General features: G+C 41.1%; 1 protein-coding gene across 1 annotated transcript in view; it reads left to right on the forward strand.

Annotated features, from left to right (window-relative positions):
• Positions 1-25,326, forward strand: part of LOC142760402 (uncharacterized) — a 104,678-nt gene that overhangs the window by 38,702 nt on the left and 40,650 nt on the right. Inside the window, 3 exon segments of the mRNA XM_075863589.1 lie at positions 13,979-14,809; positions 14,864-16,721; positions 19,652-19,746. Coding sequence (XP_075719704.1) covers positions 13,979-14,809; positions 14,864-16,721; positions 19,652-19,746 — 2,784 coding nt within the window.

Here is a 25,326-nt window from a genome sequence, read left to right on the forward strand (position 1 = left end):
CTCTACTAACTTCTGCAATCTCAGTCTTCATTTTGGTGCTCTCATTCTATTACTGATAGCACAAGCTGAAATCACTGGATATCTGCATTTTTAACCTCTTAACGCCGAAGGACGAATATATCTGTCCTCAGCAGCTGCTAGTTCGCGCAGGAGGACGGATATATCCGTCCTGTAATCGTGCGGGTACTGTCACTTTACCCACGTGATCAGCGGCATGTATCCGATTCCGGCAGTTTAACCCATTAAATGCCGCTGTCAATAGTGACAGCGGCATCTAATGTGTTTGACAGAGGGAGGGAGCTCCCTCTGTCACCTCATCGGCGCCCCGCAAAGAAATCGCGGGTCGCCATCCAGTTTTCATGGCAGCGGGGGTCTAACAAAGACCCCCAGGTCTGTCTTCAGCATCTGCCTGTTAGGCGATGCCGGAGTCATGACCTAACAGATTGCCTGTCAGTTTTACACTGACAGGCAATAATGCTTTGGTATACTAAGTATACCAAAGCATTATATATGCGATCAGCACATCGCATAGTGAAGTCCCCTGGTGGGACTAAAAAAAAAAATGTCAATCCGTTAAATAAAGTTGGTGAAAAAAAATAAAAAATTACAGTGAAAATCAAATAAAACTGCCCAAAAAGTGGTTTTATTTTGTAAAAGTGTCAAAACAAATCACACATACACATATATGGTATCCCCGCGATCGTAACAACTTGAACAATAAAATTAACACATTAATTAAACCGCCAAATGAACGGCGTCCAAAAAAACGCAAAAAACAACGGCAAAATTCGCTCTTTTCTCCCATTCCCCCCATAAAAAATTAAATAAAAATTAATCTATAAGTCCTATGTACCCCAAAATAGTACTAATGAAAACTACACATTGTCCCGCAAAAATCAAGCCCACATACGGCCACATCGACGGAAAAATAAAAACGTTACGGCTCTTGGAACGCGGCGATGCAAAAACAAGTAATTTTTTTCTAAAAGGCTTTTTATTGTGCAAACGTAGGAAAACATATAAAACCTTTACATATTTGGTATCCCCGTAATCGTGCTGACCCATAGAATGAAGTTAACATGTTATTTACGCTGCATAGTAAACGGCATAAACTTATAACGTGAAAATCAATGCTGGAATAGCTGCTTATTTTCAATACTCTCCGAAAATAAAGTTAATAAAAGTTAATCAATATATTATAAGCATCTAAAAATGGTACAATTACAAAATACAACTCGTCCCGCAAAAAACAAGCCCTTATACGGCGATGTCGACAGAATAAAAAAAAAGTTACGACTCTTGGAATACGACCGTTAAAAAAATAAAAATAATCCAAAGGTCATTAACGCGCAAAATGGCCTGGTCATTAAGGGGATAAACGGTTTGAAGAGGTCTTGTGGTACCAAAACAGTGGAAACCCCCAAAAGGTGACCCCATTTTGGAAACTAGACCCCTTGAGGAATTCATTGTAGTTTTCATGGGGTGCATGCGGCTTTTTGATCAGTTTTTATTCTATTTTTAAGTGGCGTGGTGACTAAAAAACAGCAATTCTACTATTGTTTTTTTATTCTATTTTTGTTACAGCGTTCACGTGCGCTATAAATGACATATTCACTTTATTCTATGGTGCGATACGATTAGGGCTCATTTACACGAGCGTGTTATACGTCCGTGCAACGCGCGCCGCAGGGACCTATGTTAGTCTATGGGGCCGTGCAGACAGGTGCGTGATTTTCACGCAGCGTATGTCCGCTCCGTGAAACGCACGACGTCCTATATTTGTGCGCTGTTCGCGCATCACGCACCCATTGAAGTCAATGGGTGTGTGAAAACCACGCATGTCGCACGGAAGCAATTCCGTGGGACAAGCGTGGTTCGCGCAACAGCACTGTAAAGGATGAATGAAAACAGAAAAGCACCACGTTCTTTTCTGTTTACAAACATCCAAACGGAGTGTCATAATGATGGCGGCTGCGCGAAAACCACGCAGCCGCGCATCTTAAAGGGCTGACACACGGAGCTGTTAAGTGCCTTTTGCGCACGCAAAACGCAGCGTTTTTTGCTTGCGCAAAACGCTCACGCTAGTGTAAACCCGGCCTTACGGTGACACCAGATGTTTAGAGTTTTTTTTATGTCTTATGGCGTTTGCACAATAAAATACGTTTTGTAAAAAATTATTTACTTTTTGTTTTACCTTATTCTAAGAGCCAGAACTTTATTATTTTTCCATCAATAAAGCCGTGCGAGGACTTATTTTTTGCGTAACGAACTGTAGTTTCCATCATTACCATTTTTAGGTAGATGCGACTTTTTGACCTATTTTTAATAAATTTTTGGGGAGGTGAAGTGACCAAACAATTGTGATTTTGGTACGGTTTATTATTATTTTCTTTTACGGTGTTCACCGCGCTGGATAAATAACTAAACAATTTTGTAGTTCAGGCCGTTACGGACGCGGCGATACCAATTATGTATAGTTTATTTATTTATATATTTTTATTAATAATAAATGACTGATAAGGGGGAAAAAAGGGGATTTTTTGACTTTTAAAACTTTTATTTTCTTATTTTTACACCTTTTTTTTAACTTTATTACTTTGTCCCACTAGGGGACTTGAGGGCAGGAGGCCCTGATCGCTATTCTAATACACTGCACTACATGCATAGTGCAGTGTATTAGAACTGTCAGCTACTCACTGACAGCAAGCATAGTGGGTCCTGACGTTGTCAGGACCCACTAGGCTTCCGTCTATGGCATAGCCGAACGCCATTGTTTGGTGTCCGGTTGCCATAGTAACCATCGCCGGCCGCTATCGTGTAGCAGGCCGGCGATGGTAACTTAACCCCTAAAAAGCCGCGACCTCTATTGAACGCAGCTTTTAAGGGGTTAAACAGTGGGGACACAGCGATCGATCCCCGCTGTAGGAGCTGCGGCAGCTGCTGTACGAGACAGCAGCTGTCACAGCTCCTGCATCTGTCGGGAAGACGGCCGAAACTGCCGTTATTCCCGCAACTTCATATTCCACTGCTAATTTCACAGAGCATGCGCGGTGGAGTGTGTTAACCCTGCATGCTCTAATCAGATAAAGAAGCACGTGGTACGGTTACGTCATTTGTGACGTAACCGTACAGTGTGAAAGCCGGAAACTGGAAGTAAGGTAGCAGACCAAATGGACGGGTCTGCACAGGAAGTGCAGATTTTGCTTTACTAAGGGGGCGGTGACGGAAGAGGATATACGACGCTACAGCCATCTGATGAAACGTAAGTACATTGTAAAGTTGTATATTTTTCATTGTTTAATTTAAATGAATGTAATTTTTTACTACCGGAAAACCCCTTTAATGTCTTGACTATATTTTCTAGTCATGTTGCAACTCATTTGATAAATATAAGTGTGAGTTTTCATGGAAAACACAAAGTTGTCTGGGTGACCCCAAACTTTTGAACGGTAGTGTATGTTTGATCTTCCAGAGGTGAATAATCTCAGACCGAAAATCTTATATCTCTTTTGTTGGATATGCTCCTGTATAATTAAAATGTACACAAATATTGCATAATACTGTGTAAGAACCCACGTTTATGATACCTTTTACTTTCGTTGATGTTTGGTTTTTGTTATTATTGGGTTGGGCAGAGATCCCGATTTTGTTTGAGTAAGGTAACTGATAATAACTTTAAAAATAGAACAAAAAACAACAACGAAAATACACTTAGGTGGTACGGTATCTAAGGGTTTAAACAACTAGAACCAGAGTTATCTCCAATCCCGGCCGGCACTGTATAATACAGCCGGCAACTGCAAGTGATGACGCAAGAACTATTCCTGTGCCCGCACCATCCCATCCTCTTCGTTTAGGGGTATTTTGGACAATTTGGCTTCTTCCTTTTTGGGCGAAATTGAATAGAATTAGGAGAAAAAAATGAAAATTGCATTATGGGTTTCGGAGGCCAGTACAGATGTTGTGCAGTGCCAAAATATCAATAGCACCTCCAGAATAACTCGACCACCTACCCACCCTTCCTTGTAGACGAGAGATACGTGTTGGCATTTATTGTAATTGTATTTAGGCATATAGGAGAAGAAGAAAAATGTTCCATTACAATATACTAATTATTCATTCAGTAATGGCAGACGTTTTGGGCAATATAGAGGAAAAAAGTGCCTTTTGCATTTTATGAGCTGGACTAAAATTTCAGGGAAATGTCACGTTTAGGCCTTATTTACACGAACGTGTGCATTTTGCTCGCGTAAAAAATGCAGCGTTTTGCGCACTCTGCAGTTCTGCGTGTCATCAGTGTTCGGTGGATGTCTGCGTCATTTTTGCACCCTTATGCATCCTTATGTCACGTGGTTTTGACATTTACAAAATGAAATGCAGGAGGTGGTTTTCTTTTTCCCTTCATTTCTTGAGCAACTGTTGCGCGAATTACGCACAGCACACAGATGTGCGTCCGTGTGCTGTCGGTGATTATCACGCAGCCATTGACTTCAATGGATGCGTGATGCATAAAAAACGCTCAAGTATAGGACATGCAGTGAGTTTCACGCACCGGACCCACGCTGCGTGAAAAACACAGAATGTCTGAATGGCCCCGTTGACTTGCATAGGTCCGTGCGACGTGCGTGATTTTCACAATTTTGTAATCTCTGCAACACATGGAGTTGTCATTAAAATGCAAAAATCGCCTTAAAATTTTGTATTGTGACCTGGTCGTCATAGAAGAAAAAATTGACATGTCTTGAATAGGATGTGTAGACTTATGTGGTGTCAACTCTGAGTTTTTGGTAATTCCCATGTTGAAGGATAGGGCAAGGAATTTTTTAATTTCTGGAACATTAGTTAACTTCCAATATTGGGGGTTTGCAAAGGCGATTAGATTGTTTGTTTGCCAAGTATTATTGAGCATATAAATCTGTCTGATGTACAATCTTCTTCCAGAGGTTCATCAGTTATAAAAAGTGTAAAAAAATCTAGTTTTTATACAAAAAATAATGACACTGTAATTTGTCATATGTTGTTGTTCATCTCAGTTTTTATTTACCTAATTTTAAGGACCAGATAATTTTTATTATGACTTGATACGTAAAACCATAGAATTCAAAGAGAGTGTGCTTTGCTTTTTTTCATGACTGTATATGACTGTATATTACGCACACAAAGGACCGCTCTACTAACTAAATTACCTAAAAAAAAAAATTTCGTTTTTTTTTTTTTATGAATGAAAAAACGTGTATGTGGTGTTATAGGTAAGAGAATCAAAAGTAGGTTACTAGGAGGTAATTTCATAACTCCCTCTGACACAGAAGATACATCTGATTTGCATAGGAAATGCAGATCTTTGGCCATCAAAGGATGTCCACTGTCTGACAAATGTTTAATTGGCTCTTTCCTCACCAAGGTGCGAGATGTGCTGATTAAGGATTTGTCACTAGGGCTGACCAAACATCCTGACCAAACATCTAAAGCTATGCAAATGGATGCCTGTGGTGTGTCTGTCTGTGGACCAGGAGAAACATGGGAGAATGGCATGGTGTTCAAAGAAAGTATGATACATCAAGGCAAACCCCGTCATAATTTATATTTGTAATGACCCACATAGCTAGTTATGATCAGGGAAAATAGCCCTCATATATATGTCAAATTCAGATCCCTACACTCAGAGGAACTACCTGGGATTGGCTATTGGCTAAAAACATGGGCCTATTATAGTGGTGTTTGATATGCCCTGGTTGGTAAATGTCTGCACAGGTGAATGCAGGTAATATTATATTTCTAGGGGATTCCTGCTTGGACACATGATCACTTTTATGTTTCTCTATAGAAATACAACTGTGTAATGGGAGGAGTACCCTTCATTATCATATGAACAGCCTCCTCTCAGTGACATCATCAGCCAGTGAACTGGAGGGAAAAAACTGGGTTTAAAATGCCATGAGAAGTGAGGGTCAGTGTCAGTCGTTGGGGATCCATATCTCGGTTGGAGTGACTGCCCATATTTTCAGCTGTCCCCACAGCCAGGATATCGCCGCTGTACATCAGTAAGGTTTTGTTCTGTTTCTTTTATCCCTTTTATTTTCATAAACTGTTTGATTGCATTGTAACTGTATGTATATTTTTTATCTTTTATTCTGACAACTATTTTATGTATTGCACTGCACTATTGTGTATTAAATCTGAAATATTTATAAGTCTCTTCCTTGTAGTCTTACAGAACTTAATCTTCCGAAGGTGAGGAACGTTACCTGTATTTTATGTTCAATTTAGATAACCTGTGTTATAGGAACTGGGGTTAAGGGAACATAGAGACTTAGGCCCCTATTGCCTAGATAAGTATAGGTGGTGGTAGCATACTGTGGTATAAATTATTGGGGTGTTGGAAACTACGGGAGTAATTTAGCATAATCCTGTCATCTAGAGTAGGTGGGCGTGGATTTATGAGGTAAATTAATAAACTCAGTAGTGTAGTTCACCCCTGTGACGTGACCAGAGATCGGTGATCGTCACAGATTGGTGGCAGCGGTGGGATAGTGTTATTGTCATTTACACTGTTAAAGACGTTAAGTGTTTTGTTTAAGAAATTAACCTTTACACTTAAGGGCTGGAGTATCCTTGAAAAGAATACAACAGTCCACAAGGAAGAACTCAGTGCATACTATTTGTCAGCTAACATACATACGTGCAAAACAGTTTCCCTTCCCCTTCTTGTTTTTTCTTTTCTTTCTTTTATTTTGAAAACCGCTGATAAGATGGCAGAGGTGTATAGAAATAAGAGGAAAGATGAACTGCTAGTCCTCTGTGAGGAGAGAAGGCTGGACGGAACGAACAAAAGTAAAGCGGATCTGATCCAAGCGTTGGTGGCAGATGATACACAGCTCCACCATTCCGAGGGACCAGAGCAGGAAACTTCAGCCTCAGAGGAACGGACAGGAGACTCCAGTCAGGAACTGGCTGGGCATGGCGGTACCAGCAGTACCAGGTCTCAAAACGGTATGGAGTCTTCTCTTTCTCTAATCCTCCAGCAGATTGGCAACTGTGATCCGAATATGCGGATGCAACTGGTGATGCAAGAACGCCAAGCAGAGCGAGAAGCTGCACAACGCCAAGCAGAGTTTGCACAACGCCAAGCAGAGTTTGCAGAACGTCAAGCGGAGCGAGAAGAACGCCAGGCAGAGCGGGAGTACCAGCTCAAGTTGACCCAAATGCAGCTGCCAAGTGCTTCATCCTCACCTCAGAGTGAGTCCACAGGCACAATCAACCTTAAACCCCGTCTAGAGCGTTTCCCTGTCATGGAGAAAGACGGCGATCTGGATGTTTATTTGAAAGGTTTTGAAAAGGTCTGCAGACAATTCCAACTGCCACCTGCAGACTGGGCTAAGTATCTGACTCCAGGGCTGAAAGGCAAAGCTCTGGAGGTGTTTGCAGCCCTGCCCACAACTATCGATCAAGATTATGAGGCTATTAAAAAGGCCTTAATCCAACGATTTAACCTCACCCCAGAGGTATACAGGAAACGATTTCGGGCTTTGCAGCGCACGGGTACTGACAGTTACTCAGACCTGGCCGATGGACTAAAGAACCACTTCAGGCAGTGGACGCAGGGATTAGCTGTCAACACCTTTGAAGATTTGGAGGATCTGATGATCCTGGACCAGTTTCTCCACACCTGTCCTATGGAAGTACGACAGTTTATTTTGGACCGTGAGCCCAAGACCCTGGATAAAGCTGCCCAGATAGCGGATGTATATGCCGCCAACAGAGCGCCAGAGGCGCGAAAGCCTGCTGTTCCAGGCTGGAAAGGGGGAAAGCCCCCTATTAACACTTTTGCCCCTACTCGCAGATCACCAGGAGGTGTTGCCCCTGCCCCACTTCCCAGGCCTGCTGTTGATAATCGCAGGTGTTTTGGATGCAACCAAGTGGGGCATATCAGCACTGCTTGCCCAGAGAAGAGGAAAACTACCCCTTTGCCCAAACCATCTATTTTGTCCCCAGCAGTTTTGTTTGTGGGTGGGAGGGAGAGGGCATCTTGTGACAATTTACAAGCGGTCACTGTGGGCAAGACGGTTACCATGGGACTGAGGGACACTGGTGCCGAAATGACTCTTGTCCACCCAGAGCTTGTTTCTTCAGAAGACATTATCCCAGGAAAAACTCTAACTGTTTCTGGAGTTGGTGGTCTGATCCCGGCCTTACCCATGGCACGAGTTTACCTGGATTGGGGGGCGGGAAGAGGGATGATGGATGTGGGAGTGACGGATAAAATCCCCACTAATGTGTTACTAGGAACCAATCTGGGACGTTTAGTCTCCAGATATATTTCTTCAGACCTTGAGGAGGACTCTAGCGTACTTGCTGCCCCATGTGTGTCACCGCAGGTAGTATATGATAATAATGAAACTGTCAATACTATGGAATGTGATGACCCTGTGTCCAGCAATGTTATAGACTTACATAATGCTACTGTGCTTAGTGATAGCCTAGACTCATCTAACAATGCATTGGATATAGACTGTATAACTAGCAATGATGTAGGATGTGGGGATTGTATAGCATCAGATAATGATTTGTGTGTAGATTTAGTAGCGGAAAACGTCATAAACATGCATGAAATCCCTGTCACATCCACACACACACCAGTACACCAAGACGGGGAGAATGTTGTGTCCATTTCTCCTGTGACACGCAGTCAGGGTGCCTGTAACACAAACCTGTGTCTGGGTTCTGGGCCCCCTACTGTGTCTGCTACAGAGGAAGTGGGGACAGCTGACAGCCCGCAGCCAGCGGCAGAAGTTAGTCAGAATGTGTTGCTATCAGCCAGTACAGACGCAGAATGTCAGTTGTTTCAGACGGCCCTACGCACTGACGATAGTCTGCAGAAGCTGCGACAGCTGGCTGATCGGACCCCAGAGGAGGGGGACACTGAAAAAATAACCTGGGACCAGGGGAGACTGTATAGACAAAGTATTTCCACTGACCCCCAGCAGGATGCATTAAAAGACAGGCAACTAGTGGTGCCACGTCAGTTCAGGGAACAACTCCTGCGGGTGGCTCATGAGATACCACTAGCTGGTCACCTAGGGATAAGTAAGACTAAGAGTCGTTTAAAACACAATTTTTACTGGCCTGGCCTGGGGAATGATGTGACAGATTACTGCCGTTCCTGTATTGTGTGCCAAAGGATGGGGAAGTCGGGACCTGTGCACCGGGCCCCCCTCATTCCTTTGCCCATAATTGATGAGCCTTTTCGACGGATTGCTGTGGATCTGGTAGGGCCCTTGGCCATACCCAGCAGTTCTGGAAAGCGCTTTATCCTGACGGTAGTGGATTATGCCACACGTTACCCAGAAGCCATAGCATTATCCTCCATCAAGGCTGATAAGGTAGCAGACGCCCTTCTGACCATATTTTCCCGTGTAGGATTTCCCAGGGAGATGCTCACAGATCAGGGGACCCAGTTTAGGTCAAATTTGATGCAGTGCCTCTGTAAGAAAATACTGGTGCAACACCTGGTGGCCAGCCCTTACCATCCTCAGACTAATGGTCTGTGTGAAAGGTTTAACGGGACCCTCAAGCAGATGCTACGAATGCTTGTGGCGTCCCAAGGGCGAGACTGGGAGCGTTATCTCCCGCACCTGCTATTTGCTTACAGAGAGGTACCGCAGGCATCAACCGGTTTCTCACCCTTTGAGCTCCTGTATGGAAGGAGGGTACGGGGACCCCTAGATCTCATGAAAGAAGCATGGGAGGGAGAATTGGTTACACCAGAGGTCTCTGTGATAGATTATGTCTTGAAATTCAGAGAGAGGATGCAGGAACTGACAGGCCTAGTACATGAGAATATGGTGCAGGCACAGGCAAGTCAGAAGAGGTGGTATGATAGGAATGCCCGAGAGAGAGTGTATGCGGTGGGTCAGAAGGTATGGGTACTGGTCCCTATGACCCAAAACAAACTCCAGGCAGCATGGGAAGGCCCATATCCAATTCATCAACGCCTCAACGATGTGGACTACGTAGTCACGATCGATCATGTTCGCAAGAAACACAAAGTTTTTCATGTGAATATGATCAAGGCGCATTATGACCGGGATATGTGCGCTCTGCCAGTCTGCAGTTTGCCAGAGGAGGGAGAAAGTGAAACACTGCTGGATTTAGTGGCTTCCGCAAAGGAGATAGGATCCATTGAGGATGCCGTAGTCAATTCACAGCTGTCTGAGGGTCAGAAGTTCCAGCTGCAGGAGGTACTTAACCCCTTCCTTGCCACTTTTACAGGGAGACCTGGGAGAACTCCGCTAGCAACTCACCATGTAGACACGGGGCATCACCAACCTGTTAGGCAAGCAGCTTATAGAGTTTCCCTAGAAGTGAGGGCTGACATGAAGAAAGAAATAGAGGAAATGTTAGGGCTGGGCGTGATCCAGGAGTCTCAAAGTGCCTGGGCATCACCTGTAGTGCTTGTCCCCAAAAAGGACAAGACAACACGATTTTGCGTGGACTACAGGAAGTTGAATACCATCACTGTGTTTGATGCGTATCCAATGCCCCGCATAGATGAGCTTTTGGATCAGCTAGCCGGTGCCCGGTACCTAACAATTATGGATTTAAGTCGGGGGTATTGGCAAATCCCTATGTCCGTGGAAGCGCAGGAGAGGTCCGCTTTCATCACCCCCTTTGGACTCTATGAGTCCAAGGTAATGCCCTTTGGTATGAAAAATGCTCCTGCCACATTCCAGCGCTTGGTGAACAAGCTGTTAGAGAAGTTTGAAGGGTTTGCTGTCGCTTACCTGGATGACATTGCTGTATTCAGTCAGACCTGGGAGGATCACCTGACCCACCTGTCACAGGTGCTCAGGCGTATCCAGGATGCAGGACTGACCATCAAGCCTGGAAAGTGTCAAATCGGCATGACCGAAGTGCAGTACCTCGGGCACAAGGTGGGTGGAGGGACACTAAAGCCAGAGCCAGGAAAGGTTGATGCAATTTCTGCCTGGCCCACACCTAAGACCAAAAAACAGGTTATGTCCTTTTTGGGGACCGCAGGATACTATAGAAAGTTTGTTCCTAACTATAGTTCCCTAGCAAAACCTTTGACAGACCTCACAAAGAAGAAACAGCTTCAAATAGTTAATTGGACTGCCGACTGCGAGAGTTCTCTGTCAGCTTTAAAAGCTGCCCTTGCTAGCTCCCCAGTCTTGCAAAGCCCGGATTTCACTCGTAAGTTTGTGGTGCAGACTGACGCCAGCGCCTATGGGCTAGGCGCAGTTCTCAGCCAGGTAAATCCAGAAGGGCATGAACATCCAATAATGTATTTGAGCAGAAAGCTTCTACCGAGGGAGGTTGCGTATGCCACTGTAGAGAAGGAATGTTTGGCCATTGTATGGGCCTTGCAGAAATTACAGGCATACCTCTATGGGCGCAGATTTACCGTAGTGACCGACCACAACCCACTTAGTTGGTTGCACAGGGTAGCAGGTGATAACGGGAAGCTGCTGAGATGGAGTTTAGTCTTGCAACAATATGATTTCACTATCCAGCACAAAAAGGGCAGTGAGCATGGCAACGCAGATGGGTTATCGCGCCAGGGGGAAGCTGCGGAAATCGGCTTGGGATATTGATGGCTATATCAATGATCCCATGCCATGTCTTAAGGGGGGAGGTGTGGTGTTATAGGTAAGAGAATCAAAAGTAGGTTACTAGGAGGTAATTTCATAACTCCCTCTGACACAGAAGATACATCTGATTTGCATAGGAAATGCAGATCTTTGGCCATCAAAGGATGTCCACTGTCTGACAAATGTTTAATTGGCTCTTTCCTCACCAAGGTGCGAGATGTGCTGATTAAGGATTTGTCACTAGGGCTGACCAAACATCCTGACCAAACATCTAAAGCTATGCAAATGGATGCCTGTGGTGTGTCTGTCTGTGGACCAGGAGAAACATGGGAGAATGGCATGGTGTTCAAAGAAAGTATGATACATCAAGGCAAACCCCGTCATAATTTATATTTGTAATGACCCACATAGCTAGTTATGATCAGGGAAAATAGCCCTCATATATATGTCAAATTCAGATCCCTACACTCAGAGGAACTACCTGGGATTGGCTATTGGCTAAAAACATGGGCCTATTATAGTGGTGTTTGATATGCCCTGGTTGGTAAATGTCTGCACAGGTGAATGCAGGTAATATTATATTTCTAGGGGATTCCTGCTTGGACACATGATCACTTTTATGTTTCTCTATAGAAATACAACTGTGTAATGGGAGGAGTACCCTTCATTATCATATGAACAGCCTCCTCTCAGTGACATCATCAGCCAGTGAACTGGAGGGAAAAAACTGGGTTTAAAATGCCATGAGAAGTGAGGGTCAGTGTCAGTCGTTGGGGATCCATATCTCGGTTGGAGTGACTGCCCATATTTTCAGCTGTCCCCACAGCCAGGATATCGCCGCTGTACATCAGTAAGGTTTTGTTCTGTTTCTTTTATCCCTTTTATTTTCATAAACTGTTTGATTGCATTGTAACTGTATGTATATTTTTTATCTTTTATTCTGACAACTATTTTATGTATTGCACTGCACTATTGTGTATTAAATCTGAAATATTTATAAGTCTCTTCCTTGTAGTCTTACAGAACTTAATCTTCCGAAGGTGAGGAACGTTACCTGTATTTTATGTTCAATTTAGATAACCTGTGTTATAGGAACTGGGGTTAAGGGAACATAGAGACTTAGGCCCCTATTGCCTAGATAAGTATAGGTGGTGGTAGCATACTGTGGTATAAATTATTGGGGTGTTGGAAACTACGGGAGTAATTTAGCATAATCCTGTCATCTAGAGTAGGTGGGCGTGGATTTATGAGGTAAATTAATAAACTCAGTAGTGTAGTTCACCCCTGTGACGTGACCAGAGATCGGTGATCGTCACAGTGTATATGTATATGTTTTACATACACAAGACCACATATATATCTATGAATTATATGAACAATCAGTGTATAAGTAGACAGATAAATAGAGAAAATAAAAAAAATATAAAAAAAATATATATATATATATATATATATATATATATATGTGTGTGTGAGTTTTGTGTATATACACACAGTCAGGGCAGGAAGAGGTTAAAAGAAGGGGATTGCTACCATGTATGTAGTGTATGCTATATACTGTGCACAATCTCTCTCACACCAAGCAGCAAAACACTCTCATGGGACAGAGATAAGGCTGGCTTTGTATAATTTGTTTTATTTAGAAACTTTGTAAAGTGATGACTTTAACAGGCTGTCACAGTCATCACGTGCCCGGAGTTCACATGAAGTTGGTCTATGGGTCTGCCCTGTGACTGCAGCTATCTAGTAACATTGCGGTCACAAGATCTGCATGCTACCCATTGCCCACACAGAAGCCATAGATATATGTCGGTTTGTAGTTTACATCTTACTGCTGTGACATATATGCTTGTGCAGCAGTAGACATGTGGTTCAGCTGGTTTATTACAGAAAGTGAAGACCAATTGGTTTTAAAGGGCCAAATGTGTTGGCAGAGGACAGGTTTGTTTGTCAGACAAGGATGAGCTTTTCAAATTATTGAGTTCTATCAAGTCTAGATTTATGAAAAAAAGAAACTTTAACGAAATGTTAATCAGACTCCTGGACTTTTTCATTGATACAGGTTAAAGTGTTATAGAAAGCTTTATAAGGCTAGAATCACATGGGCCCTTTCTGTGGCAGTTATTGATGGAGTTGTTTTTTATGCAGTTTCTTTAGCCAAAGCCAGGAATTAATTCAAAAGTTATGGGAGCTATAATTGAAGAATGATTATTTCTCCTTCCTGCTAGATTTTTTTCTTCTACCTTTGGCTCAAAAAACTGCATCAAAAACTTCATGTGTTTTTCCCACCTAATTGGAATGTTTTAGATTTGTTATCTTTGTGGTTTTGAAAAAAACAATAATCAAAAGATCTATTTTAATCCTAACAGAAAATACCAGTAAGAACTCTGAGGGAAACGTCAAATTATCGCTTAATTATAAAGTAGAAGATGAAGACAGCATGCAGCACTCTTCAGGAGGAAACCTCATTAACCTTAATGTACATGGACTTCACAGCACAGACCTGTCATATAATACCCCTAACCATGATGAACTGTCTCCTAACCGATCACGGATTGTTACCACAAGTACAGGTTCCAAAGAGGATGAAAGGTTTCAATGCGGTGAATGTGGAAAACAGTTTACAAAAAACTCAGGTCTTTTTTTACATGAAAGAATTCACACAGGAGAGAAGCCATATTCATGTTCAGAATGTGAGAAATGTTTTACAAATAAATCAAATCTTGTTACACATGAGAGAAGTCACACAGGAGAGAAGCCGTATTCCTGTTCAGAATGTGGGAAATGTTTTACAAGTAAAAGATATCTTGTTACACATGAGAAAAGTCACACAGGAGAGAAGCCATATTCCTGTTCAGAATCTGGGAAACGTTTTACAAATAAATCATGTCTTATTATACATGAGAGAATTCACACAGGAGAGAAACCGTATCCATGTTCAGAATGTGAGAAACGTTTTACGAATAAATCAGATCTTATTACACATGAGAGAATTCACACAGGAGAGAAGCCATATTCATGTTCAGAATGTGAGAAATGTTTTACAAGTAAATCATATCTTATTACACATGAGAGAAGTCACACAGGAGAGAAGCCATATTCATGTTCAGAATGTGACAAATGTTTTACAAGTAAATCATATCTTATTAGACATGTGAGATGTCACACAGGAGAGAAGCCATATTCATGTTCAGAATGTGGTAAATGTTTTACAGTTCAATCAAGTCTTGTCACACATAAGAGAATTCACACAGGAGAGAAGCCATATTCATGTTCAGAATGTGATGAATGTTTTACAAGTAGATTAAGTCTTATTATACATAAGAGAATTCACACAGGAGAGAAGCCATATTCATGTTCAGAATGTGAGGAATGTTTTACAAGTAGATTAAGTCTTATTATACATGAGAGAAGTCACACAGGAGAGAAGCCATATTCCTGTTCAGAATGTAGGAAATGTTTTACAAGTAAATCATATCTTATTACACATGAGAGAAGTCACACAGGAGAGAAGCCATATTCATGTTCAGAATGTGACAAATGTTTTACAAGTAGATCACATTTCATTAGACATAAGAAAATTCACACAGGGGAGAAGCTGTATTCATGTTCAGAATGTAGGAAATGTTTTACAAGTAAATCAAATCTTATTGCACATGAGAGAAGTCACACAGGAGAAAAGCCGTATTCATGTTCAGAATGTAGGAAATGTTTTACAAGTAAATCAAATCTTATTGCACATGAGAGAAGTCACACAGGAGAGAAGCCATATGCATGTTCAGAATGTGAGGTATGTTTTACAAGAAAATCAAGTCTTATTACACATGAGAGAAGTCACACAGGAGAAAAGCCATATTCATGTTCAGAATGTGACAAATGTTTTACAAGTAAATCAGATCTCATTAAACATGAGAGAAGTCACACAGGAGAGAAGCTTTATTCATGTTCAGAATGTGGGAAATGTTTTACATTTAAATCAAATCTTGTCAGACATAAGAGAAGTCACACAGGAGAGAAGCCATATTCATGCTCAGAATGTGGAAAATATTTTGCAAGTAAATCACAACTTATTATACATGAGAGAAGTCACACAGGAGAGGAGCCATATTCATGTTCAGAATGTGGGAAATGTTTTACCACTAAATCACATTTAGTCAGACATAAGAGAATTCACACAGGAGAAAAGCCGTATTCATGTTCAGAATGTGCGAAATGTTTTACAAGTAAATCAGATCTTATTACACATGAGAGAAGTCACACAGGAGAGAAGCCATATTCATGTTCGAAATGTGACAAATGTTTTGCAACTAAATCATCTGTAATTGCACATGAGAAAATTCACATAGGAGAGAAACCATATTCATGTTCAGAATGTGAGAAATGTTTTTCAAAAAAATCATCTCTTATTATGCATGAGAGAACTCACACAGGAGAGAAGCCATATTCATGTTCAGAATGTGAGGAATGTTTTACAAGAAAATCATATCTTATTGCACATGAGAGAAGACACACAGGAGAGAAGCCATATTCATGTACAGAATGTGACAAATGTTTTACAAGTAAATCATCCCTTATTACACATAAGAGATGTCACACAGGAGAGAAGCCATATTCATGTTCAGAATGTGGGAAATGTTTTACATGTAAATCACATCTTATTACACATGAGAGAAGTCACACAGGAGAGAAGCCGTATTCATGTTCAGAATGTGACAAATGTTTTACAACTAAATCAGAACTTATTACACATGAGAAAAGTCACGCAGGAGAGAAGCCGTATTCATGTTCACAATGTGGGAAATGTTTTGCAAGTAAATCATATCTTATTACACATGAGAGAAGTCACACAGGAGAGAAGCCGTATTCATGTTCACAATGTGGGAAATGTTTTGCAAGTAAATCATATCTTATTACACATGTGAGAAGTCACGCAGGAGAGAAGCCGTATTCATGTTCACAATGTGGGAAATGTTTTGCAAGTAAGTCATATCTTATTACACATGAGAGCAGGCACACAGGATAGAAGCCGTTTCCATGTTTAGAATGTGGGAAATGTTTTACAAGCAAAAAAACACCTATTGTTAGACATGAGAGAAGTCACACAGGGGAAAAGTCTTTTTGATGTTCTATATGAGGAAAGTGTTATACAATGAAATCCAAAGAAATCATGTTTTGTTTGGAATGTGGGAAATGCAATAAGAGGAGAAAAAAAGCTTCTGGATGCGATTTAGAACTAGACGTTGACTTGGTCTTTGAACAACCTTGCATTTTTTTTTCTTAGCCATTGTTTGATGGGTTTACTGGTATGTTTAGGGTAATTAACATGTTGTAAGATTTGGTTTAATCTGAGCTTCAATCTTACTGACAGTTGGTCTTACATTATCCTCAAGCAGCCTCTAGTATAATGAAGAATTCATAGTGGTTCTATGTTGATAAGCTGCCCAGACCCTGATGCAGTAACGCAGTCCTAAATTATAACATTTTCACCACCATACTCTCAAGTCAGTGTCTGGAATTTCTAGTGTAATGCTGTCTTTAATTTTTGACAAACGTGTCTATTCGTCTTGTGGGCAAATAACTCCACACCATACCACATATTACCACCACATAGTGACTGAATAATACCACCATACTGTTGCTGAATGATACCTCCACATTATGATCACATATTACCACCACATATTGATGGAATAATACCACTATACTGTTACTAAATAATACCTCCCCACCATGACCACATATTACCACTACAAAGTGACTGAATAATACTTTCATACTTTTACTGAATAAAACCCAATATACAAAGACAAATATTACCACCATATCCTGGTAGATACTAGTTTTACACAGCACTATGTTGACTATATAAGTGATTTCAGTACAGCTACTGTATATCCAGTGACTTATAGGTGACTTCTTCTCAGACTGGAGTTGTTCACTTTCCCTTTTCTTCTTCATCGGGGACAGAGCATCTTGGCTATTGCATAGGCTAATATAGTCTTAACACTGCTTCATGAAGCGCTGGATCATACATATTCTTGCTGCCGTGAAAGATGCCTAAGGCAGAGAGAGTTTGTGTACTGCATTAGTAAATACTCTGGACACAGTTGTGCTGGAAAAACTTTTTTTTTACAGTAGATAGGTAATCAGATAGGTGATCCCCCTAGAGTAGATAGGTGATCCCATATAGTAGTGAGGATCCCAACCTCCATTAATAATGACTCCTTTTGCGCCAATTAAAATAAAAATAAAACATGTAAACTCACCTAACCTTGTTCCCACAATGAGCTGCTGCGTCTTTAGGTTGATAAAAGCTAGAGTGTAGGTTCTCCTTGCTGCGTCGCCTGCGCCGAGACTCTGATGTCCTCAGAAACCTCTTGTGGCTTACTAGAGTTAGTAATGGGGCAGGGAGCCAATGGCCATAGTGTACTAAGTGGTACCCGCACAGTACCCAGGGCTCACGGGCGAACTTACCCTCTAGACATGGCTACTTTCATGTCAACGATTCACAGTGAGCAAGAAGAAATGAGGATAAAGCAGTGCTCGTATGATTGCTGCACCCCCTTCAAAACAGCTGATCGGCGGAGCCCGACCCATCAGCTATTCATGGCCTATCCTGAGGATAGGCCATCAATTTTTTGGGGCTGGATAACCCCTTTAAGATCAAATATTAATATGTCCAGATGTGTTAAAAAGCCCCAAAAATTTTACATGGGGCGTTCGTATGTTTTTACATGTCTGTAGTCGGAGACACTTATAGGCTCTATAAATTTGTAATTTTGAAGGGTGGGAGAATGAGTGTAAGTAATCCTAAAAGACATTGGCATTCTACTTTACACAAAAACATTTTTTTATAGTTGTGTTATCATCCACAGAACAGGGATTTTGCATGAGCCAGCTCTCCTTTCCTGACAAAACCGCACAATGATCTCCCCTCATCCTGCTCTAAATATTATGTGTAACGTTGATGTGATGTTAGAATTTTTACTTTTAATAAAGAGTTTTTTTCTCACTGTGTATATATTTTCTATTATACTCGCCATATGGTAAATTTAGCTTTCTCAGTTTACCTAAAAGTGGCTATCGGTCTATCTCTGTATACAAGGCAATGACGTGATATCAAATCACATAATGGAGATCGGCTGCCCCACCCACAAGACATGGTGTTATGTTACCTTGTAAACATAGAGAAACAGGGAGCAGCAGTGTGGGAAAGAGGGAGAATTAAAGGGGTATTCCCAAAGTGACATTTATGGCATATTAATAAGATATGCCATAAATGTCTGATAGATGCGGGTCCCACCATTGGGACCCACTCCTCTTTGGAGAATGGGGGTATCCCAACTCACCTACTGAGCTGGCACCGGATTCTGATGGAGGGGGAGGAGGCGCATGTTACATAGTTGCTAAGGTTGAAAAAAGACACAAGTCCAACCTATAATTCTACCGTGTTGATCCAGAGGAAGGCCAAAACCCCCATGAGGTGGATGCCAATTTTCTCATTAGGCAAAAAATTTCTCCCCGACTCCAAATATGGCAATCAGAATAAATCTCTGGATCAGTGTCCCATCTCCAGAATTTACTACTCATAACCTGTAATATTATATTTTTTAATAAAAGCATTAAGGCCCTTCTTGAACTTGCTTAATGAATCAACCATCACAACATCCTGTGGCAGAGAGTTTCATAGTGTCACTGCTCTCACAGTAAAGAATCCCCATCTGTGATGATGATGAAACCTTTTCTCCTCCAGACATAGAGGATGCCCCCTTGTCCTTGTTACAGGCCTAGCTATAAAAACATCATTAGAAAGTGCTCTGTACTGTCCAATTACATATTTATACATTGTTATTAGATTGCCCCTAAGCCATCTTTTTTCTAAACTGAATAGCCCCAAATTTGATAACCTTTCTTGGTACTGCAATCCACCCATTCCCTTAGTTAGTTTGCACCCGTTCTAGTTTAGCCATATCCTTCTTATATACAGGTGCCAAAAATTGTACACAATATTTCATGTGTGGTCTGACTAGTGATTTCTATAGAGGCAAAACTATGTTCTTGAGCATCCATGACCCTTTTTATGGATCCAATGATTTTATTTGCATTGGCAGCAGCTGCCTGGCACTGGTTGCTAAAGGTAAATGTACTGCCCACCAAAATCCCCAAGACTTTTTCAGTAGTAGTTTTACCCAGTGTTTTACCATTTAATGCATAATTGTAGAATTTGTTTCCCCTGCCCAAGTGCATAACGTTACATTTATCACATTAAACTCCATTTGCCATTTCTCTGCACAAACCGCCACCTTTTCCAAATCCCTCTGTAGTATTACATTATCCTCCTCTTTACAGAGCTTAGTATAATCTGCAAATACTGAAATTATACTCTTCAAAGTATTGAAAACACCATTCAGAAAGTTTCTTAACCCTTTAGGCATTTCACAGAAAATAAAGAAATGTAGAGGGGAAATTTACCCTTTTTTTTTTTTGCCGAAATTCATTTGTAATACATTTTTTTCTGTAACACAGAAGGTTATACCGGAGAAACGCAATCAATATTTATTGCCCAGGTTCTGCAGTTTTTAGAAATATCACACATGTGGCCCTAGTGTCCTAATGGACCGAAACACAAGCCTCAGAAGCAAAGGAGCACCTAGTGGATTTTGGGGTCTGCTTTTATTTAGATTATATTTTAGGAACCATGTCATGTTTGAAGAGGTCTTGTGGTGCCAAAAAAGTGTAAACTTCCCAAATGTGACCCCATTTTGGAAACTACACCCCTTAAAGAATTTATCTAGGGGTATCGTTAGTATTTTGACCCCACAGGTATTTTGCTATATTTATTGGAGTTAGTCTGTCAAAATGAAAATCAACTTTTTTTTCTGAAAAAACTTAGACAATTTTAATATTTCTAAGGAATAAAGAAGAAAATGCACCCCAACATTTGTAAAGCATCTTCTCCTGATTACAGAAATACCCCATATGTGGCAATAAACTGCAGAGCTTAGAAGGGAAGGAGCGCCATTTGGATTTTGGAGCGCAGATTTTGCTGGATTAGTTTTCAGTGCCATGTCACGTTTGCAATGCCCTGAAGCGACCAAAACAGTGGAAACACCCCAAAAGTGACCCCATTTTGGAAAACTACAGCCTATAAGGAATTTTTCTAGGTGTATAATGAGCATTTAGACCACACAGGTTTTTTGCAGAATTTAGTGGAATTAGGCCGTGAAAATGAATATCAACATTTTTGGCCACTAAAATGTTGAATTTTTTCATTTTCACAAGAGATAAAGGAGAAAAAGTCAGCCAAAATTTGTAACGCAATCTCTCCCGAGTACGGCTATACCCCACATGTGGTGATAATTGTTTTTTTTTAATAGAAATTAATTATCCTTTGCAGGACTGATCCTTATTTTTCCATCAATAGAGTGGCGTGGGGGCTTATTTTTTGCTGGAAGAGTTGTAGTTTCTATTGACACCATTTAACTCCTTAACGCCGGAGGACGGATATATCCGTCCTCAGCAGCTGCTAGTTCACACAGGAGGACGGATATATCCGTCCTGTGATCGCGCGGGTACTGACAGTTTACCCACGCGATCAGCGGCAGGAGCACGGCTGTTATACACAGCCTGGCTCCTCCTGAAACTGCCGGAATTGAAGCGCGCTCCGATTCCGGCAGTTTAACCCATTAAATGCCGCTGTCAATAGTGACAGCGGCATCTAATGTGTTTGACAGAGGGTGGGAGCTCCTTCTGTCACCCGATCGGCGCCCCCGCAAACAAATCGCGGGTCGCCGTCGGGTTTCCATGACAGCCGGGGGTCTAACAAAGACCCCCAGGTCTGTCTTCAGCATCTGCCTGTTAGGCGATGCCGGAGGCATGACCTAACAGGTTGCCTGTCAGTTTTACACTGACAGGCAATAATGCTTTGGTATACCAAGTATACCAAAGCATTATATATGCGATCGGCACATCGCATAGTGAAGTCCCCTAGTGGGACAAAAAAAATAAATGTAAAACAGTTTAATAAAGTTTGTGAAAAAATAAAATAAAAATTACAGTCAAAGTCAAATAAAACTACTTTTTTGGCCCAAAAAGTGGTTTTATTTAGTAAAACGGTCAAAACAAATCACACACACATATATGGTATCCCAGCGATCGCAACAAGTTGACCAATAAAATGAACACATTAATTAAACCGCCGGATGAACGGCGTCCAAAGAAAACGCAAAAAACATCGTCAAAATTCTCTCTTTTCTCCCATTCCCCCCATAAAAAATAAAATAAAAGTTAATCTATAAGTCCTATGTACCCCAAAATAGTACTAATGAAAACTACACATTGTCCCGCAAAAATCAAGCCCACGTACGGCCACATCAACGGAAAAATAAAAAAATGACGGCTCTTGGAATGCGGCGATACAAAAACAAGTAATTTTTTTCGAAAAGGGTTTTTATTGTGCAAACGTAGAAAAAACATATAAAACCTTTACATATTTGGTATCCCCGTAATCGTGCTGACCCATAGAATAAAGTTAACATGTTATTTACGCTGCATAGTAAACGGCGTAAATTTATAACGTGAAAATCAATGCTGGAATAGCTGCTTATTTTCAATTCTCTCCTAAAATAAAGTTAATAAAAGTTAATCAATATGTTATAAGCATCTAAAAATGGTACAATTACAAAATACAACTCGTCCCGCAAAAAACAAGCCCTTGTACGGCTATATCGATGGAATAAAAAAATAGTTACGACTCTTGGAATGCGACCGTGAAAAAACAAAAAATAATGCTTGGTCATTAACGTGCAAAATGGCCCGGTCATTAAGGGATTAAAGTACCATATAATGTACTGGGAAACCGAAAAAAAAATTCTTTGCTGGGTGAAATTGGAAAAAACTGTGATTCCTGCATTGTTTTTTGGGTTTCGTTTTTAGCGCTTTCACTGTGCGGTAAAAACATCAACTTAACTTTATTCTGCAGGTCAATACGATTACGGTGATACAAAATGAATATCGTTTTTGCTATATTTTAATACTTTTACAAAGAAAACACTATTTGTTAAAAAAAAAAAAAAATTTATCAACACATTCTGAGAGCCATAACCTTTGTATTTTTTGGTTGATTGAGCGGTGTGACGGCTTATTTTTGGCGAGACGAGCTGTAGTTTTTATTGGTACCCTTTTTTTTATTTACAACTTTCTGATCACTTTTTATTACATTTTATTTAAAGCTAAGGTGACCAAAAAAAGTGTGATTTTGGCGTTTTAAATTCTATATTTCTTACGGTGTTCATTATGCGCCAAAAATTACAGTTTTACTTTATTCTGGGGGTCGGTACGATTACGGCGATACAATATGTATGTAGTTTTTTGCAGCGTTTGCACAATAAAATCACTTGTTTATAAAATAATTAATTTTCTGTGTCACCATATTCTGAGAGCCATAACTTTTTTAGTTTTCAGTCCAAAAAGCGGTGTAAGGGCTTGTTTTTTGTGGGACAGGTTGTAGTTTTTATTGATTTTATTTTGGGGTACATGCGACTTTTTCATCACTTTTTATTCTATATTTGAGTGGGGTGGTGACCAAAAAATAGTGATTCTGGCATTGTTTTTTCATTTATTTTTTTTGCGGTGTTCATCGTGTGGGAAAAATAACATTATAGTTTTATAGTTTGGGTCGTTACGAACGCAGTGATATTTATTGCCCAGGTACTGTTTTTTAACGTTTTAATTTTTTCCAATAATAAGAGACTTATTATAGGAAAAAAAAATCTTTTATTTTTACACTTTTGTGAAACATTTTTATTAACTTTTTTTAACATTTTTAAAAACTTTTTCCACTTTCTTTTTTGACCTGCAGCTCTGATCGCTGCTAGAACACATTACACTACCTAGGTAGTGTAATGTATTCCAACTGTCAGTGTGACGTCACAGTCACTGACAGTAAGTCTATGAGAACCAGCAGGGGCGTAGCTAAAGGCTCATGGGCCCCGATGCAAAAGTTCTTATTGGGCCCCCCCCCGCAAACTTCTCATGGCCGACGGTCCGCAGCTTTCAGCTGCATCGCTGAGTCTCCTAAGTGACAACAATGCAGCACTAGCAGCCAGGGGCGTCACTAAGGTCTTAAAATGTCAGGGGAAATAGCCCCAATACAGATGTGTCCCCCCCAAAAAAAAATGTATGTGTGTATATGAGACAGCATAGCATATCTATAGCACTACGACCCTATCAACTATAGATATGATTAGATACAGTGGCTCAGCAGACAGTATCACACATGATAGGATTAGATACAATGGCTCAGCAGACAGTATCACACATGATAGGATTAGATACAATGGCTCAGCAGACAGTATCACACATGATAGGATTAGGTACAATGGCTCAGCAGACAGTATCACACTTGATAGGATTAGATACAATGGCTCAGCAGACAGAATCACACATGATAGGATTAGATACAGTGGCTAAGCAGACAGTATCACACATGATAGGATTAGATATAGGGTCCAGCAGATAGTATCACACATGATAGGATTAGATACAGTGGCTCAGCAGACAGTATCACACATGATAGGATTAGATACAGTGGCTCAGCAGACAGTATCACACATGATAGGATTCGATATAGGGGCCAGCAGATCGTATCACACATGATATGATTAGATACAGTGGCTCAGCAGACAGTATCACTCATGATAGGATTAGATACAGTGGCTCAGCAGACAGTATCACACATGATTGGATTAGATATAGGGCCCAGCAGACAGTATCACACATGATAGGATTAGATACAGGACTCAGCTCGCTGACATTGCAGCTCCAGCGCTGGACCCAGGAAAGGTAAGAATAATAATTTTGCTTCTTTATGTCTTACTGATTATTTTTTTGTGTTTGTGTTTTTTTACAGGTTCGGTTGTTGGACTACTTCGGATTCGTGGATTTCAATGACAGCGTTTTTTCATTGTCAATAAAATGGTTAATGGGGGTTGTGTTTTTTTATTTCAATAAAATCTTTTTCTATGTGCTTGTATCTTTTTAAACTTTATTATCACCGCCTTAGTAATGGCCGCTGGCTGATTGGCAATCTCCATTACTAAGGCGGGGCTTAATGTTAGCCGGTGCAAAGGCCAACACTAACCCCCATTATTACCCCGGTACCCACTGCCACCAGGGGTACTAGGAAGAGCCGGGTACGAACCAGTACCCGACCATCTGTAGTGATGGGCAGGCACTGGGGCGGCCGCAGGCTGGTAGAATCAGGCTGGGGAAGGCCAAAAACAGTGGCACCTCCCACCCTGGTAATGCTGCCTGCTGCTGCTGTGTTGTATCTGGCTGGTTATGAAAATTGGGGGGGACCCCACATCGTTCTTTCCAATTTTTTTTTATTTTTTAAATGACGTGGCTCCCCCCAATTTTTTATAACCAGCCAGATACAATAAAGCAGCAGCAACCTAGCATCACCAGGGTGGGAAAGGCCACTGTTTTTGGCCTTTCCCCTCCTGATAATACCAGCCTGCGGCCGCCCCAGTGGCCGACCATCACTACAGATGGTCAAGTACTGGATGGTACCCGGCTCTTCCCACACCCCTGGTGGTAATAAAGGGGTTTAGTGTTAGCCTCTGCACCGGCTAACACTAAGCCCCGCCTTAGCAATGGATGCTGTCAATCACCCGACGGTCATTACTAAGGCAGTAGTAATATATCAAAGGGGAGA

Source organism: Rhinoderma darwinii, chromosome 4, assembly GCF_050947455.1.
Source record: "Rhinoderma darwinii isolate aRhiDar2 chromosome 4, aRhiDar2.hap1, whole genome shotgun sequence".
In the NCBI taxonomy this organism is placed as follows: domain Eukaryota; kingdom Metazoa; phylum Chordata; class Amphibia; order Anura; family Rhinodermatidae; genus Rhinoderma; species Rhinoderma darwinii.